Genomic DNA, 18,190 nt, shown 5'->3' with positions numbered 1-18,190 from the left:
AGGAAGGAAAAGAAAGAAAAAGAAAAAGAAGGGAGGAAGAAAGGAAGATTGGGAAGGAATCAAATCTGCTGTGAATCAAATTAACTTTTATTAAATCAAATAATTATCAAAAACACTTTGTATTCTTTGTTCTTATGAAATTCATTTTGGGAAATATTTCCCAATTTATTGCTTAATCTCTCTTTAATTTTTAACTCTCCATTATTTCTAAACAGCCTACCATAGGCTGTAGGAGTGAGAAACTGCACAGGAAACAAGAACTACCAACTATGGCTTAAACAATGTATGATTTATCTTCTTCATCATATAAAAAAAATAGTGAAGATTGTTCATCTATAGAAGTTATGGGGTTACATCATGTCATCAAAGATCCAGACTCAATCTAGTTTTCAGCCATAAGCTGAAAGTGATTCTTTCTTTTGCTTTCAAGATGGTTGATGGACTCCCATTATCTCCACATTTCATGAAGGATTATTGGAAAGAACTAAAGGAAGAAAAAGGTGCATGCCATCTTTATTCACCACAGTTAGTGAACAAGATGAGGGATATCTGGTAGTCACTATTCTACTACAGTATTTATGACCAGGGTGATGCTTCACCAAATAGACATCTACTTCATTCAGTAGCTTGAAAATATGCGACTGTTCATCATTAAAAAACAATACACAATGATGTTTGAGAAGTTTCTGTTTCAATGTAGAGGGATAATGAGGCTGAGTAGAGGAAGGTGTTATCCAAGTGATGGCCACAAAACTTTGACTTCATATATATCATATATTTCTATTAGCAAAAGGTGATCAAGCTAGTGCTGATCGTGTTAGTGCTCTAAAAGATGATCATGTTAGTGTTCTAAAAAATTTTTTGTATTCTGCAAATTAGTGTCATTATTTTTTAAATACTCATGTAAATGTTTATTTGGATTAGAATGAACAGACCGTCAAAAGAAATTTCAGAATTTCTTTTATCAGCAAAGAAATAGGATGAGGTATTGGATCCTATACACATTGTTTCAATTCTCAGACATTAATGACTAAGTATTAAAAATGGTTGTAAATATTACCACCTACTTCCACCTATATACACACACACAGACACCTTACTGTTGAATTATATGCCGAAAACTTACTGGATTTAGTTAACCAATGTTACCATAATAAAAAAAAATTAAAAATTAAAATAAAGTCTTAATCTTGAAGGTCAAGTAGAAATTATAAGCATAAAATCTGATTTAAAAATGTTTGTCGAAGAAATAAACAACAAATACTCATAAAAATATTTTAATGCAATTCTGAGGGAACAGCTGAAAGAGTTATAGAGTGATTTGATGGAAACAAGAAATCACAGATAATTGCCATCATTCTCATTATCTAGCATCCCCACTATGGTTGGACACCAGAAGATACATGTGGAACACGACATCACCATTAAAAACAGACATGGTAATTATGAACACTCCAACACTTTGGTGTTATATTTTTTCCTTGAGTAAAAAAATATAAAAGATTAGAGTATGAAAAGAATTCTAAAATGTGGAAAAGGTAATATTTATTTGCCTCTTCTTCTAAAATGGAAAAAAGAAACTGGTTTCAAGTTGCTAAAACATAAACCATTTGTGTGCTCATAAAAAGAATAAAACCCTAAAGATATACACAAATCGTTATATCACACTAATAATGAAAATAAAGCAGATTGTTGGAAGTGACCTAGCTGGGTCTGAAACACCATGCTGACTTTGATAAACGGAAACCAATCATAATCAATTTTAATGGTCAAAAGTGTACAACATTGAAACTTGTGTTCCTGGAGGACTCTCCTTTATTTATTCTTAATTGTTTTTATAATAATGAATGCATTTTAAAATGTTTCAAAACATTTTTGTCTGAACTAATTTGACGTCTTGTGTTTTATTCACATTTAATCCTTTTATAATATTAAATAAATATTCTGCTTCCCCACCCCCCCACAATTTCAACCATAGCAATCAAAGTGTATATTCCTCATATACAACAGAATTCAATACATTATTTTTTAGGATGCCCTTGGCTGATGGGATAACAATATATACATTTGACCTTCAAACAACACAGGTTTGAACTTACACTTAAATGCAGGTTATTTTCAATAAATACACAGGTTTCGTATCCATGGATTCAACTAATGGTGGAGTGAAAACTGTACTTTGTCTACGGTTGGGGAACTGAAAATGTGGAGGGTTGACAGTATGCATTGTTTTATGCCATTTTATATAAGGGACTTGAGCCTCCATAAGTTTTGTTATCTACAGTGGTCCTGGAACCAGGGCTCTGAGAATATCCAGGGTTGACTGCAGTTAAGTTTTGGGGGAGGCAAAAGTTATACACTAATTTTTAATGGTACAGTGGTCTTTGCCCCTAACCTCTGAGTTCTTCAAACATCAACTGTATTGTTTTCAACATGACTTTAGTGATTTTACCTCTGATCCTAGTTCTAAAGCACTGGATATTAAAAAATATTTTTGTGGTAAAATATGCATAACGTAAAATTTATCACTTTAACCATTTTTAAGTTTACAGTTCAGTGACACAAGTGTATTTACATTGTTGTGCAACCATCATTACTGTTCATTTCCAGAAATTTTTCTTCATTTCAGATAAACTCTGTACCCATCAAACTATAATTCCCCAGTGACCCCTATCCACAGCCCCTGGTAATTACTATTCTACTTTCTGTCTCCATAAATTTGAATATTCTGGTTACCTCATACAAATGGAATTATTCAATATTTGTCCTTTGAGTTTGGCTTATTTCACCTGGCATAATGTTTTCAATTTAATCCATGTTGTTGTGTGTATCAAAATTTCATTCCTTTAAAAGGCTCAGTAATGTTCCATTAGAAGTTTATACCATATGTTGTTTATTCATGCATCCATCAATAGAAATTTGGTTTATTTCAATCTTTGGGCTGTTGTAAATAATGCCGCTATCATCATTAATGTACAAATTTCTGCTCAAGTTCTTGTTTTCAAGTGTTTGGATTATGTATCTAAAGGTGAAATTGCTGGATCATATGGTAATTTCATTTGATTCTTGAGGAATTCCTATACTGTTTTCTACTACTTTACATTCCCACCATCGATGCACAAGGGTTACAATTTCTCCACATCCTCACCAACATTTGTTCTTTTGTATTCTTTCTAATAACTATTCTAATGGGTTGAAGTGGCACCTCATTATCATTTTTTATTTTTCTAATGATTAGTAATGTTGAGCTTATCTCCATCCTTATCAGACATTTGCATATCTTTTTTAGAGAAATGTCTATTCATATCCTTTGCTCATTTTAAAAAAATTTAATAGGGTTGTTTTTTGTTGTTAAGTTTTAGGAGTTCTTTATATTTTCTAATTATTAATTCATAGTTAGATATAAGATTTACAAATATTTTCTCTCATTCTATGGGATACATTTAACTTTGTTGATTGCTTTGATGCACAAAAGTTTTTAATTTAGATAAAGTCCAATTTATTTATTTATCTTTTTGCCTATACTTTTTGTGTTATATTCAAGAAATCATTGCCAAATCCAATATCATGAAATTTTCCCCCTACATTTTATTCTAGAAGTTTGGTAGTTTTATATCTTACATTTGAGTTTAGGATCCATTTTGAGTTATTTTTTTGTATATGGTTTAAGTGAAAGGTCCAAGTTCATTCTTTTGCATGTAGCTATTTAGTGTGACTTTCTATGGCAATTTTATTGAAAATCATTTGGCCATATCTGAAAGACTATTTCCGGGCCCTTTGTTCTTTTCCACTGGTCTATATGTCTTTGTTTACATTAGTATCACACTGTTTTGATTACCGTAGTTTTTTTAGCAAATTTGAAATCAATAAGTGGGTGTTCAAATTTTTCTTTTTTTTCAAGATTGTTTTACCTATTTGTAGTCTCTTAAAATTCTATAATGAGTTTTAGGATGTGTTTTTCTATTTCCGCAAAAAACATTGGGATTTTCTAAGTTCTATGTTGAATCTGCAAGTTGCCTTGGGTAGTATTGACAGCTTAACAATCTTTTCTTCGATGCATAAACATGGGATATATTTCTACATGTGTCTTCTTTAATATTTTTCAGCAATGTTTTATAGTTTTCAGTGTACAAGTCTTTCATTTCCTTGATTAAGTGTATTCCTAAATATTTTATTATTTTTGATGCTATTGTAAATGAAACTGTTTACTTAATTCCCTTTTCAAAATATGCGCCATTAACATGTAGTAATGCAATTGATTATTATGTGTTGATTTTGTGTTCTGCAACTCTGCTGAATTTGTTTACTAGTTCTAAAATTGTGTGTGTATGTGTAATATTTATGATTTTCTACATATAAAGTCATGTCATCTGTGAACAGAGATAATTTTATTTCTTTATGCCATTTTATTTCTTTATGCCATTTATTTCTTTTTCTTGCTATAGATAGAATTTTCAATACTTTGATGACTAGAAATCATGAAAGTAATTATCTTTGTATTGTTTTTGATGTTAGAGGAAAAACTAAAAAAATCATCACGTACTATGTGAGCTGTGTGTTTTTTATAGATGGCCTTAAGTACATTGAGGTAGTGTATTTCATTGATTGATTTTTTTTTTATGTTAAACTATCTTTATATTCTGGGAACAAATCCCACTGGTCATATTGTATAAACTTTTTAATATGCTGCTGAATTTCATTTACTAGTTTTTTGTTGAGAAAGTTGCATCAATGTTCAAAATCAATATTGGTTTGTAGTTTTCCTTTCTCATAGTGTCTTTGTATTAGAGTAACATTGGCCTCATACCATGCAACCAGAAGTGTTCTCTCTTGTTCAAATATTTTGGAAGAGTTTGAGAAAGTTTGATTTAATTCTTCTCTAAGTAGTAGAATTTACCAATGAAGCCATCAGTCCAGGAATTATCTTCGTTTCAAAGTTTTTTAAAAAAATTATTATTTTCATTTTAAACTCCTTATGAGTTATAAGTCTATTCAGATTTTCTCTTTCTTTGTGATTTAGTGTTGGTAGATGGGTGTTCCTAGAGATTTTTCCATTTTATCAGACTTATACAAATTGTTGGCTTATAATTTGTCATAGTGCTCATAATCCTCAATATTTCTGTAAAAGTAGTAGCAATTTGTAAGTTAAATATTTGAGTTTTCTCTCTTTTTTTAGTCATTCTAGGTAAAGGGTTTTCAATTTTGTTTTTCATTTTTCTATTCTCTATTTTGTTAAGCATCATCTAATCTTTATGATTTCCTTCCTCCTACTAGCTTTGGGTTTAGTATGTTTTTTATTTATTTACTTAGGGTGCAAACTTAGGTTTTTGATTTAAGATCATTTTTCTTTCTTAACGTAAAGGTTTACAGTTAAAATTTTCTCTCAGCAGTGTTTTGCAATATGTCTCATAAGTCTTTGGTGTTTTATGTTCTTGTTTTCATTTGTAATGGTAGTTGATTTAAGATCTATTTTGTCTGATATTATTATAACCATTTATGCTTTCTTTTGTTACTATTTTCATGGAATATCTATTTTAATTCTTCCACTTTCAACATGTTTGTGTCACTAGATACCAAGTGAGTCTTTTGAAGAGAGTCTCTATCAGCACAGAGTTGAAAAATATAATCTAATCTGACAATTTATGCTATTTGATAAACCATTAACATTATTATTAATTATTTATAGAAAAGGATTTGTTTTTGCCATTTTATTATTTATTCTTTGTACTTTTTATAATTTTTTTCCCTCATTTTATTCATTAGCAACTTCCTTGATGTTCTTTAGTGACACTTGACTATTTTTTTTCATTTCACTTTGTGTATGTTCTACAGATGTTTTCTTTATGTTTACAACCATATGATTATATATAACATACTACATTTATAACAATCTACTTTGAATTGATACCAAATTGACTTTAAGCACATAAAAAACTTCCACTCCTTTACTGTTTGCTCTTGACACTTGTTTTTGATGTCAAAAATTGCATGTTTATATACTGTGTAGCCATTAACATAGATTTAAAATTATCTTATGCATGTCTTTTAGACGTCATAGAAATTTTTTTAAATGGAGTTATAAATCAAAATCACATTAATACTGATTTTTATGTTTCCATTTATTTAACTTTACAAGAGATCTTTAATTTTGCACATGATTTCTAGCTATACACTAGCAACCTTTTATTTAACATGAAGGATTCCTTTTAGTATATTTTTGTAGGCCATGTCTCATGGTGATAAATTCCCTCAGCAATTACTTTAAATGTAAATGAATTAAATGCTCCAATCAAAAGATAGGGTGGCTGAATGGATAAGAAAACAAGATCCTTACATATGCTGCTTACAAGAGACACACTTCAGATTGAAAGACACACAGAAATGGAGAGTACAGCTATGGAAAATGATATTTCATCCATATGGAAACAAAGGCTAGGGTAACAATACTTATCCTAGACAAAATAGACTTTATAACAAAGACTGTAATAAGACAAAGAAAGACCCAATAATGTCACTTCTGGATATTTATCTGAATAAACCCGAAACACTACTTCAAAGGGACATGTGAATCCATATGTTCATTACAGTATTATATAATAACCAAGATATGGAGGTGACCTAGGTGTCCATTAATGGATGAATGGATAAAAAAGAGGTGGTACATATATGTGTTAGAATATTACTTAGCCATATAAAAGAACGAAATCTTGCCATCTGCAATAACATGGATGGACCTAGAGGGTACTGTTATGAGTGGAGTAAGCCAGACAGAGAAAGAGAAATGCTATATTATTTCACTTAGGAGTGGAATCTCAAGAAGAAAATAAATAAACAAAACAGAAGCAAACTCATAGAATATTTTGATGGTTGCCAGATAGGAGGAGTTGTGGGGTGGGAAAAAGGGGGAAGGGATTAAGAATTACAAATTGGTAGTTACAAAACAATCATGGGGATATAAAGTATAGCATAAGGAATATAGTCAATAATATTGTAACAACTATGTATGATGTCAGATGAGTGGTGATCACTTTGTAAGTTATATAAATAATCACTTTAGATTGCTTTGGGTATTATATGGACATTTTAACGATGTTAATTTTTCCTACTTATGAGCATGGTATATGCTTCCATTATTTGTATTTTCCTCAATTACTTTCTTTACTGTCTTATAATTTTCCAACTACAAGTCTTTTACCTCATTAATTAAATTTATTCCAAGGTATTTTTTTTGATGCAGTTGCAAATGGGATTGTTTTCTTAATTTCTCTTTCTAATAATTCTTTATTTGGTGTATAGAAATGCAACTCACTTGTGAATATTAATTTTGTGTTCTGCTACTTTACTGAATTCACTTATGAGTTCTAACTCTTGTTAGGTGAAATTTTTAGCGTTCTCTCTATATAGTATCATGTCATCTGCAAAGAATGAATTTTACTACTTTCCAATTCAGATGCCTTTTTTTTAAATTTTTTTATTTTAATTTTTTTTTATTGTCTAATTGTTGTGGTTAGGACTTCCAATACTTTGTTGAATAGAAGTGGTGAAAGTGGATATCCTTGTCTTGTTCCTGATCATAAGGGGAATGCTTTTAAGTTTTCCCTCTTGAGTATGTTAGCTGTGAGTTTGTCATATATGGTCTTTACTATGTTGAAGTATGTTTTGTCTATTCCCACTTTGCTGAAAATTTGTTTTTATCACAAATGAATGCTGGATTTTGTCAAATGCTTTTACTACACTATTGATACGATCATATAATTTTGATTTTTCATTTTGTTTATGCGGTGATGTACAATGTTCATTGATTTGTTGTTATTAAACCAAACTTGTATCCCAGTAATGATCTCACTTGATTATAGTGTATGATCTTTTTAATGTTTTGCTAAATTTGGTTTGCTAATATTTTGGTGGGGATTTTTGCATCTATGTTCATCGGGGATTTTAGTCTATAATTTTATTTTTTGTATTGCCTTTGGAAGCAGGATAATGATGGCCTCTTAAAATGAGGTTGGGAGCCTTCTATCCTCTTGTATTTTTTGGAAGAGTTTGAGAAAAATAGGTGTTAATTCTTCTTTGAATGTATGGTAGAATGAAGCTGTGAAGCCATCTTGTCCAGAACTTTTGTTTGTGGGGAGTTTTTTGAATAATGATTCAGTATTGTTAGTAGTAACTGGTCTGTTCAGATTTTTCTCTTTCTTCTTGTTTCATTCTTGGAACATTGTATGTTTATAGAAATTTATCAATTTCTTCCATATTGTCAAATCTGTTGGCATGCAATTGTAATATTTTCTTCTAATTTTTTGTATTTCCATTCTTTCACTTGTCACTTCTCCTCTTTCATTTCTGATTTTACGTATTTGAGTCCTCTATTTTATATATGATGAGTCTGGTTAAAGGTTTCTCAATTTTGTTTATCTTTTCAAGGAATCAGCTCTTGGTTTTACTGATCTTTTGTAATTTTTAGACTCCATTGTGATTATTTCCATTTTGATTTTTATTATTTCCTTACTTCTACTTACTTTGGGCTCTCTTTGCTGTTCTTTTTCTAGTTCTTTTAGGTGTAACTTAGATTGCTTATTTGAGAAATTTTTTTGTTTTCTTTCTTGAAGTAGCCCTGTATTGTTATGAATTTCCCTCTTAGAACTGCTTTCACTGTGTCCCATAGAGTTTGGATTGTTGTGTTCTTGTTTGTATTTTTCTCTTTTAATTTTTTTCTTGATTTCATTGATAGCTCTTTATTGTTTAGTAGCATGTTATATAGCCTTTATGTGTTAGTGTGTTTTTCAGTTTTTTTTTTTTTTTTCTTGTAATTGATCTCTAGTTTTATAACTTTGTGTTTGGAGAAGATGCTTGTTATGATTTCAGTCTTCTTAAATTTATTGAGAATTGCTTTGTGGCCTAATATGTGGTCTATCTCGGAAAATGTTCCATGTGTCCTTGAAAATAACATATATTCTGTTGCTTTGAGTGAAATGCTCTAAAAATATTAATTACATTTATGTGATCTAATGTGTCATTTAAGGTTGCTCTTCTCTTGTTGATTTTTCTAGAAGATCTATCCCTTGATGTCAATGGGGTGTTAAAGTTCCCTACTATGACTATGTTACTGTCAATCTCTTCCTTTATGTCAGTTAATATTTGCTTTTTGTATTTAGATGTTCCTATATTAGGTGCATAAATGTTTACAAGGGTTATATCCTGTTGTTGGACTGATCCCTTTATCATTTTGTAATGTACCTTTTTGTCTCTTACTGTAGCCTTTGTTTTAAAGTCTATTTTGTCTAAGTATTAATATCCTAGCTTTTTTTTGTTTTGTTTCCATTTGTATGAAATATCTTTTTCATCCCTTTACTTTCAGTCTGTGTGTGTCTTTCAATCTGAAGTGGGTCTCTTGTAGACAGCATATGTTTAAATCTTGTTTTCTTATCCATTCAGCTATCCTATGTCTTTTGATTGAATTATTTAATTCATTGACATTAAAGTAATTATCGATAGGTATGTGGTTATTGCCTTTTTATTATTCATATATATTTCCTCCTTCTTAAAGAAGTTTCTTTAACATTTCTTGTAATACTTGTTTGATGATGAATTCCTTTAGCTTTTTCTTGTCTGGGAAGCTCTTTATCTCTCTCTCAATTTTAAATGCCAACTTTGTTGGGTAGAGTAGTCCTGATTGTGGTTCCTTACTTTTCATCGCTTTAAATATTTCATGCCATCCTTCTGGCCTGCAAAGGTTTTATTGAGAAATCAGTTAACAGTCTTATGGGGGTTCCCTTTAAATAACTAACTGACTTTGTCTTGTTGCTTTTTAGATTCTTTTTATCTCTAATCTTTGACATTTTAAATACGTGTCTTGATTTGGGTCTCTTTGTCTTTATCTGTTTGGGAATCTCTGCGATTCCTGAACTTGTATGTCTATTTTCTTCACCAGGTCATGAAAGTTTTTGGTCATTATTTCTTCAGATAGGTTCTTAATCATTTGTTCTCTCTTTTTTCTTTCTAGTACCCCTATGAGGTGAATATTGTTATGCCAATGTCCTAGATGCCCTTAAACTATCCTCATTTTTTTAATTCTTTTTTCCTTTTTGCTGTTTCAATTGGTTGTTTTCTGCTATCTCATTACCTAAATCACTGATTTGATCCTCTGCTTCATCTAATCTGCTCTGGATTCCTTCTAGTATATTCTTCATTTCTGACTTTTTAAAATTGGTTTCTAGTTCTTTTCTATGCTTGCTATCTCTTTGTTGAAATTCTTACTAAATTCCTTGAACATCCTTATAACCATTGTTTTGAACTCTGTATCTAAAGCATTGCTTGCCTCCATTTTGTTTTGTTTTGTTTTCCTGGAGTTTTCTCCTATTTTTTCATTTAAGACATTTTTGTTTGTTTGTTTCCTCGTTTTGGTTGCCTCTCTGTATTTGTTTCTATGTATTAGGTAGATATGCTATATCTCCTAGTCTTGGCCAGGTGGCTTTATATAAAAGCTGTCCTTTGGGGCACAGTAGTGTAGCCACCCTGGTCACCTGAGCTGGATGCCCCAGGAGTGTCGTTTGTGTGGGTTGTGTGTGACCTCCTGTTGTATTTGAGCTTTGATTGCTGTAGGTACATCAGCAGATGGGATTGACCTTCAGGTTTACTAGCTTTGAGGAGTGCTCACGACCATAGCATATGAGCTGCTATGCAAGGATTAACCCCATGAAGTAGGCTTCACTTTAGCATGTTCAGGTGCCTTCTGAGACCACCCTTTGGAAGTGCAGCTTGTGGGGCTAATCTGGTGGTTTTCTATTATAGTTTAAAGCTGGCCACCAGATGTGCTGGTTCTGGGGCCTCTTGGAAGGGCTTCTTATGCAGACTAAGTTCACCTGCTGCCTGTGATTGGCCTGGGGTGATCTGGTAGGAGCTACAAAGAGACCCATAGTTGGTAACTGCCTGTGCTGGACTTGGAGGTACTTGGGAGAGGATACACAGCAAATTGAGGTTGGTTGTCACCAGTACTGGGCTTGGGGCAGTTCAGCAAAAGGCCTAGGGAACCCTAGGTCTGCCAATGCCTGTCAGCTGTCTCTAAGGCTCAAAAACTTCCAAGAGTTGTCCAAGAAAAAGTAAAGCTCAGGGCAACAACAGCTACCTGCTAGCCATGATAAAACCTCTGGTGGTGTATAAGTTGGATTGGGCGGATACACAGGGAGTCACCAGGGTGTAGTATGTGCGGCTCACCAGGCCAATGCAAGTTCATATTTGGCCATTTGGGGGAGGGCTCAACACAGAGACAGGAAAGAGGGCATTGTGCTTGCCAACTACAAGGGAGTAGGGCTCAGCACAGGGACAGGAAAGAGGGCATTGTGCTTGCCAACTACAGGGGAGTAGGGCTCAACATAGGCAAAATGGAGGCTCTCAGTCCAGCCCTCACCCTTTAGCCACACTATTCAGTCTCTTCCTGTATGTTTCTGGCATCCCCCAAGTCACAATCCCTCCACTAGAGCTTAGGGTGAGTGCCTGGAAGTGAGAGAGTCTGTGTGTGGGCCATGTCTGGGTTTCCAGCATCCTTCTGTCTCACCCAGATGGATGGAATCTGACTGATTTTCACAGCCAGATGTTTTGGGAGCTGCTCTTCCTGGCACTGGTGAGGGGCAAAGACCCCTCAGTTGAGACCTTCCTCCTGATTCTTGACTATCACAAGAAGGTAGGAAGCCAACCTGCTTTGCATCTCTGCCTCTACTCTCAGGTCAAAATGGCTTCTTCTTTATATCTTTAGTTATAGGACCTCTGTTCATCTAATCTTTGGATGGTTCTCCAGGGTGATTGGTCTATATTTTAGTTGTAATTTTAGGGTGGTCATGGGAGGAGGCAAGCACAGTGTTTACCTGCTCCACCATCTTGACCAACACTCCGAATAGTCTATGGAGGGTCATTTTAAATATTTCTTTTCTTATAAGTATCTTGTATTTCATTTTTATGTTTAAATTATGTTCAACATTAGGTTTCACTGTTCTCACATGTTAGATAAGAAGGTTTCACTGTTCTCACATGTTAGATAAATTCCTTGTATTTTATTTTTTCATAAAGCTTTTTTCATTATACTAATTATCACATATTTATCTTTGCCTTTTTTGTCTATTTCATGGTTATACCTTCTATCCCACAATAAGCATGAAAGATGTTTTTATTGTTTTTTTTATTCTCAGGTAATCAGAGTCTCATCTAGTGCTGAAAACATAATAGCATAATATCTATTATTAAATGAATAACTTTTAATTAGATACCAAATACAAATGATTTCAGTTAACTTAGTTTGGCTTATTTCCTTTTAGGTGTGCAAGAATAAGGAATGTATAGATAATACTGAGATTGTTTATGACTGTCCTTCATCAAAATGCAACAATCAGGGTGTAAGTACCAGTACTATGAGGAAAGAATGCAAATCATTAAAAGTGATTCTAGGAAAGAAAACACAGCTACGCCCACACACACACTCACACACACATTTATAAACCTCATAAGAAAATCAACCTTATCTGACTTAAGTATTATTTTAAAATTATACTTGAACACAAATATTTTGAGCTACTTATATTTCTCTTTTTTTCAGGTGTGTAATAATAAAGATAACTGTCACTGTAAACCCAGATATTTACCTCCAAACTGCAATACTGAAGATGATTCTTTTCCTGGTGGGAGCATTGACAGTGGCAATTTTCCACCTACAGGAGCACGAAATCCTGGTAAGTATTAATAACAAATTGAAAACATCATTAGAATAACATTTTAATTTATTAAATTAAAATTAATAATATCTAATCTGCCAGTTCATATTTAGATTATGTTTGAACATTAAATAATAAATCATATAAGCTATTTAACTTATGTTTTACTTACAGAAAGTAATGTAATATATATTATAGGTGAGATATGTCAGTTAAGGCCCAGGCTGGAAAACAGAAACCACTTTAGTCCTTCATACAGAAGGAATTTTACATAAGGCATTAGGTAAGATGAAATGGCAGAGATGAAAACTAGTCAGAGAATGATAAGGTAAACCAGAAATTAGCAACAGCAGGAATCTACTATCATTTCTTAGGGTTGAAGGGACAATAAAAGGAGGTGGTACCTCTAGAACCAGATCTGAGTCACCTAATATGACATAACTATGGTCAAGGCTTTATATTAGAATCTAGACCACAAGGAGAGGCACTGTTCAGCATGATGTAGAGCATTCACAGCCACTACTGGAGAGGAATAAATACCATGATTATTTTACTCTTCTGACCCTCAAATTTTACCCATTGACTCCCATTGGCCAAATCTAACTAGAAGACAAAAGATCAAGGAGCTTGGGGAATGTAGCACCCTAAATTTTTTTAGTTCAAAGCAGGAATGGACTTTAGAGCAAACCAGCATATTCAATGATGCTTAGGGCCAGACTTCCTTTATATAAAAAATTAAATTTATATATAATTAAAGCAGGTTTTTACTCGATTTTGAGCCAGAGTTCTTAATATTTCCACATTCATTCCATTGTTTAAAATATTATATTTAAGGTTATATGGTAACAGATTAATAAATGGTAACATTACAAAATATTTAATACATTATAAAGCTATTTCCATTTTAGTAGTAACAATTAGCTTTCAGTAGCTTATGTTCAAATTGACTGCAATTAACTGCTTCTGTTAATGCACACACGTGCCATTTCCCCAATGAGCAGAGAAGACTACTCCTTTCCTGGAATCCAGATTGACCTTAGTGATATAAGTCAGAAAAATGTACAGAAGTGGAATTCTGAGACTTCCATGGCCTTCCTGCAGATTCTGACTAGGTCTTTTAGAATATTAATTCTTTGAATTCTCATTGTTGGAACACTTATTCTGTTGAAAATTATCCTTTCTGTATAAAATTTAACTACACTGAAACACAAAAATACAACCACATAACGAAGACCTCCCCAAATTCATGACCCACAAAATAAACAAAACTAAATATGATTGTTTTAAGTTACTAAATTTGGGGGCAGTTTCTTGCACAGCTCTCTCTTTCTCTTATATACAATTTGATACCAGAAGATGTATTTATACAATAAGAATCTAAAACATGTGGCATTAGCTTTAGAATTAGATGGTGCATAAAAGGTAGAAAGACCTCTAGGAAACAGTTGAAAACTATTAGTATATAATAAAATTGTCTTAGAAGACTGTTGGCGAGCAATCTGAAAGCATGTTATTAGAAGTTGGAAAAATGAGATTTGTGAAGTGGTGAATTGTTTGGCATAACTGCTGCCTGTGGTAATGTGGAAGGTAGAATTCATGGTTCTGTTTGGCAAGATTTTTCAGGTAGATTGTAAAGATTTCCAGGTAGGTGACTTAAGTTACCTATGATAAAATATAAGACAGTAATAATTAATACAGAAATAGTTCAATTTTCCAGTAAAATGTAAAAGAGCTAGGATGTTTGGTTGTTTGTTTGTTTAAAAAGAAACTAATTCTCATTCCTGGTCTGTTCCAGCAAAATATTCTTAAAGTAAAAAATATCAGACAGCCAAATTTGAGATATTAAGCAACAAATTTGATCTCAGATAAAAATTAAGTCAAACATATAACCTCTATGAAAACTTCAGAAAACATAAAGTGATGCCTCTTAGGTATCTTCATCTAAATGAAAGCCCTCCTAAATATTAGAATGCCTCATAAAAACTCCCAAACAATAAGCTTACTAGGAATCTTAAATACGTTATTCTATGGCAGCCCCAGAGCCCAATATAGAAAAAGGCTTATCACAAAGAGGTTTGTGGGTGTGGCTTTTACTTAATGGGATATATATTTATTATTATTGTTTTGAATTTTTATAGGAGTTATTTTTAATCAGAGTTATTTGAGTCAAACTGATGACAAATGCTGGGGAGCAATATCTCAAATGCTCCCTGGCGTGTATTTTTATCTAATACACAAGAAATTCACACATTTTTAAAGAAATTATATGAGCTCACACTGAAAGTAATCTCAGTAATATATATGCTCTTTGAATCCTAATCTATTATGGGAAAAAAAGCTACTCAGATATAAAAAGGGCTATTCCCAACGGAAATTTCTTTAATTTCTGAAATTAAAGAAACCAGGAACCAAAACCTCTTTGATCTGTGGGTTTATGTTCTTTTAAAAACAACCACAAACAAAAATAAATACAAGTTTAGATGGTAAAATACAGGTTAATTCCACCAATTTTTTTCATGGAGGAAATGCCATTTCGAAAAACAGTGGTGGGAGCAACTTTTATCAGATCATTGTATGAGGCAAACATAACCCAGATGCCTAATCCAGACAAAGAAATTAACAAAGAAAAAAATTACAGAATAATTGCTTTTATGAACATAGATGTAAACATTTTCAACAAAACATTAGCTCATGTTATATAGCTATCTATATTAAAAAGATAATAATCCAGATAATATGGGGTTTATCTTGGAAATGCAAGACTCTTTTATCATTTGAATGTTGATCAATGCAATTAACCAAATCGACAAAATTTTTAAGGTATACAATATTTAATATGATGCAGAAAATTATTTGACAAAATTCACCATTTTTCATGAATTTTTAAAAAAGAAACCAACTACTAACTTCATCAATCTAATAAAAAGCATTAGCAAAAAACAGTTAATATATTTTGTGATGAAATATGTTATTTTTCTCAAAATATTGAGAGCAAGCGAATAAAGTCTCATCTAGTCAACATTTTTACCATAGGTCCTAGGCAGTGAAGTAACAAAAGAATGACAAATCAGGAGCATAAAGATTGAAAAGGATGAAATGAAAAAAACAACGATATGGTTAATTACGTAAAAAGTCCTAAAGAATCTACAAAAACACTTTTGGAAGCAATAGTTTTTGAAATTTCAAAGGAAAACATTCAAAAGTCAACAGTATTATTATATAATAGCAGCAGTAAATAAAAATCAACTTAAAATCAGTACCATTTATAATACCATCACAATATAAAATATTAGGAATAAATTTAACAAAATATGTGCAAGATCTTTACATTGAAACTAAAAAAAAAATGAAGTAAACGTTAAACATACAAATAAATGAATATGCCATATTCACCTATTAGAAGGTTTATTATTTTAGCAATTTAATTCGCTAAAATAATAAACCTTCTTACCAAATTAATTCTATAGATTAAAAGACTGAATTGTAAAAACATGCAACTTTTAGATATTAACAATTTGATTTTAAAATATACAAAAAGAATAACAAAGAAGAACAAGTTAGCCTATTTGCCTTATATTGAATTTCTTATGGTATAGATTTAGTATACAGTTAGATTAATCAAGACATCGTGGCATTTGTATAGATATATAAATAGATCAAAGGAATGATCTAGAAATTTACCCATTCATATAAGAGTAATCAATTTTTCAAGAAAAGTAAAGTTAGTTCAGTGGGGAAAGTCAGTTTGAAACATTATACTGTAACAACTGGATATCCACACAACCCCAAAGAATCTCAAAAATTTCAACTTACTTTACCCCAAAGACTTGAAAACTTATATCTAAAAAGATATTTGCACACTGATGTTCATAGCAACATTATTTACAATGGCCAGGACATAGAAGCAACCAAAGTGTTCTATGATAGATGATTGGCTAAGGAAGCTGTGGTACATATATACAGTAGAATATTACTCAGCCATAAGAAGAGTTGCAATACTGTCATTTGTGACAACATGGGTGGACCTCGAGATAATCATGCTAAGCGAAATAAGCCAGGCAGAAAAAGTTGAAAATCACATGATATCACTTACATGTAGGATATAAACCTAAAAGCAACAAATGAGTAGGACAAACAAACAGAGACTCATTGACACGGACTATAGACTAGTGGTTACCAGAGGACTATAGACTAGTGGTTACTAGTGGAGTAGGAGAGGAGGGAGGAGGTAGAAGAGGTAAAGGAGGTCAAATATAGGGTTTAGGGGAAGGGTGAAGTGGATCAAGGGGATGAAATTTATGGTAGCTGAAGGAAACTGGATTTTGGGTAGTAAACATAATAGATTATACAGATGTCAAATGATAATGTACACCTGAAAATTATATAATTGTATTAACCAATGTTACCCCAATAAACTTAATTTAAAAAAAATAAAGTAGAAAGAAATATTGCCAGAAAAGATTTATATCTAAAAAAAAAAATTCAGCTTACTCAATTCATATGGGATAGATCATAAATCTAAATATAGAAGCTAGAATTATAAATCTTATTGAAAGAAACAGGAAAATTTTACATGACCTTGGGATAAGCAATCCTTTCTTAGATAAATCATGAAAATATATATCAGTATAATAAAAGAAAAGTTAATTTGGACTTTATTAAAATTTTCTTATATGTACAGTATTTCTTACTAAAAATTGAGTTTGAGAAAAACTCAGCTCTTCCAGGGATTACACCTTAATTCTTTCATCTATATTATCGGACAGTTCTGAAAAGAGACTACATGGAATAGAAGGTTTGCAATAAAAAGCAAGGGATAGGATCATTATTATAAGAGTTAGAAGCATCTCTTTGGGCACTTACACCGTCAACTTATTTACTTCTTTAAAGAATGTTAAATGTAAATTATTAAATAGTTTAAATATTTTTTTAATAGTTATATTAAAATACAGAAATGTCTGTGCATATTCCTGATAATTGCTTTCGAATCACCAATGTTTTCTTTCCTAGAAAAGATCTATATTGAGAATGTTTATCATTCCAAACCTACAAGATGGCCAGTTTTCCTACTCATTCCATTTTTCATTATTCTCTGTGTAATGATTGCAACCCTGGTAAAAGTTTATTTCCAAAGAAAAAAATGGAAAACTGAGGAGTATACAAGCGATGAGTATATTGATTTCATATTTAAGATTCATTACTTTTATAATTTGTTGGCATTTATAGTAATGTGTTAATAAATAATACCATGATGTTACTAATAATAAATCAGATTTAATTTTATCTTTATAGGGAAATTTAATACTTAATCTGTCAATAATTAATATAATAAAGAATGAACTGAATTTTTTAAAAGGTCAGCAATTTTAACCTCATAACAACTTGGACTTGTTAGGGGTAAAATTAAGTGGGAATGATTTCTAGAAAATGTTTATCTACCTCCTTTTATTATTTGATCTTAATTATTAAATATGTACTAAACATTACTTTAT

The 18,190-nt window shown here is 31.7% G+C and overlaps 1 protein-coding gene across 1 annotated transcript in view; it reads left to right on the top strand.

Annotated features, from left to right (window-relative positions):
- ADAM2 (ADAM metallopeptidase domain 2) overlaps positions 1-18,190 on the top strand; it is a 107,589-nt gene that overhangs the window by 79,024 nt on the left and 10,375 nt on the right. The window contains exons 17-19 of the mRNA XM_011373439.1: positions 12,306-12,383; positions 12,584-12,716; positions 17,709-17,923. Coding sequence (XP_011371741.1) covers positions 12,306-12,383; positions 12,584-12,716; positions 17,709-17,923 — 426 coding nt within the window. The remainder of the gene's footprint in view (positions 1-12,305; positions 12,384-12,583; positions 12,717-17,708; positions 17,924-18,190) is intronic.

This window comes from Pteropus vampyrus, unplaced genomic scaffold, assembly GCF_000151845.1.
Source record: "Pteropus vampyrus isolate Shadow unplaced genomic scaffold, Pvam_2.0 Scaffold8, whole genome shotgun sequence".
Classification (NCBI taxonomy): Eukaryota; Metazoa; Chordata; class Mammalia; order Chiroptera; family Pteropodidae; genus Pteropus; species Pteropus vampyrus.
The sequence above is the reverse complement of the archived record's forward strand: the minus strand, read 5'-3'. Positions and strand labels throughout refer to the sequence as shown.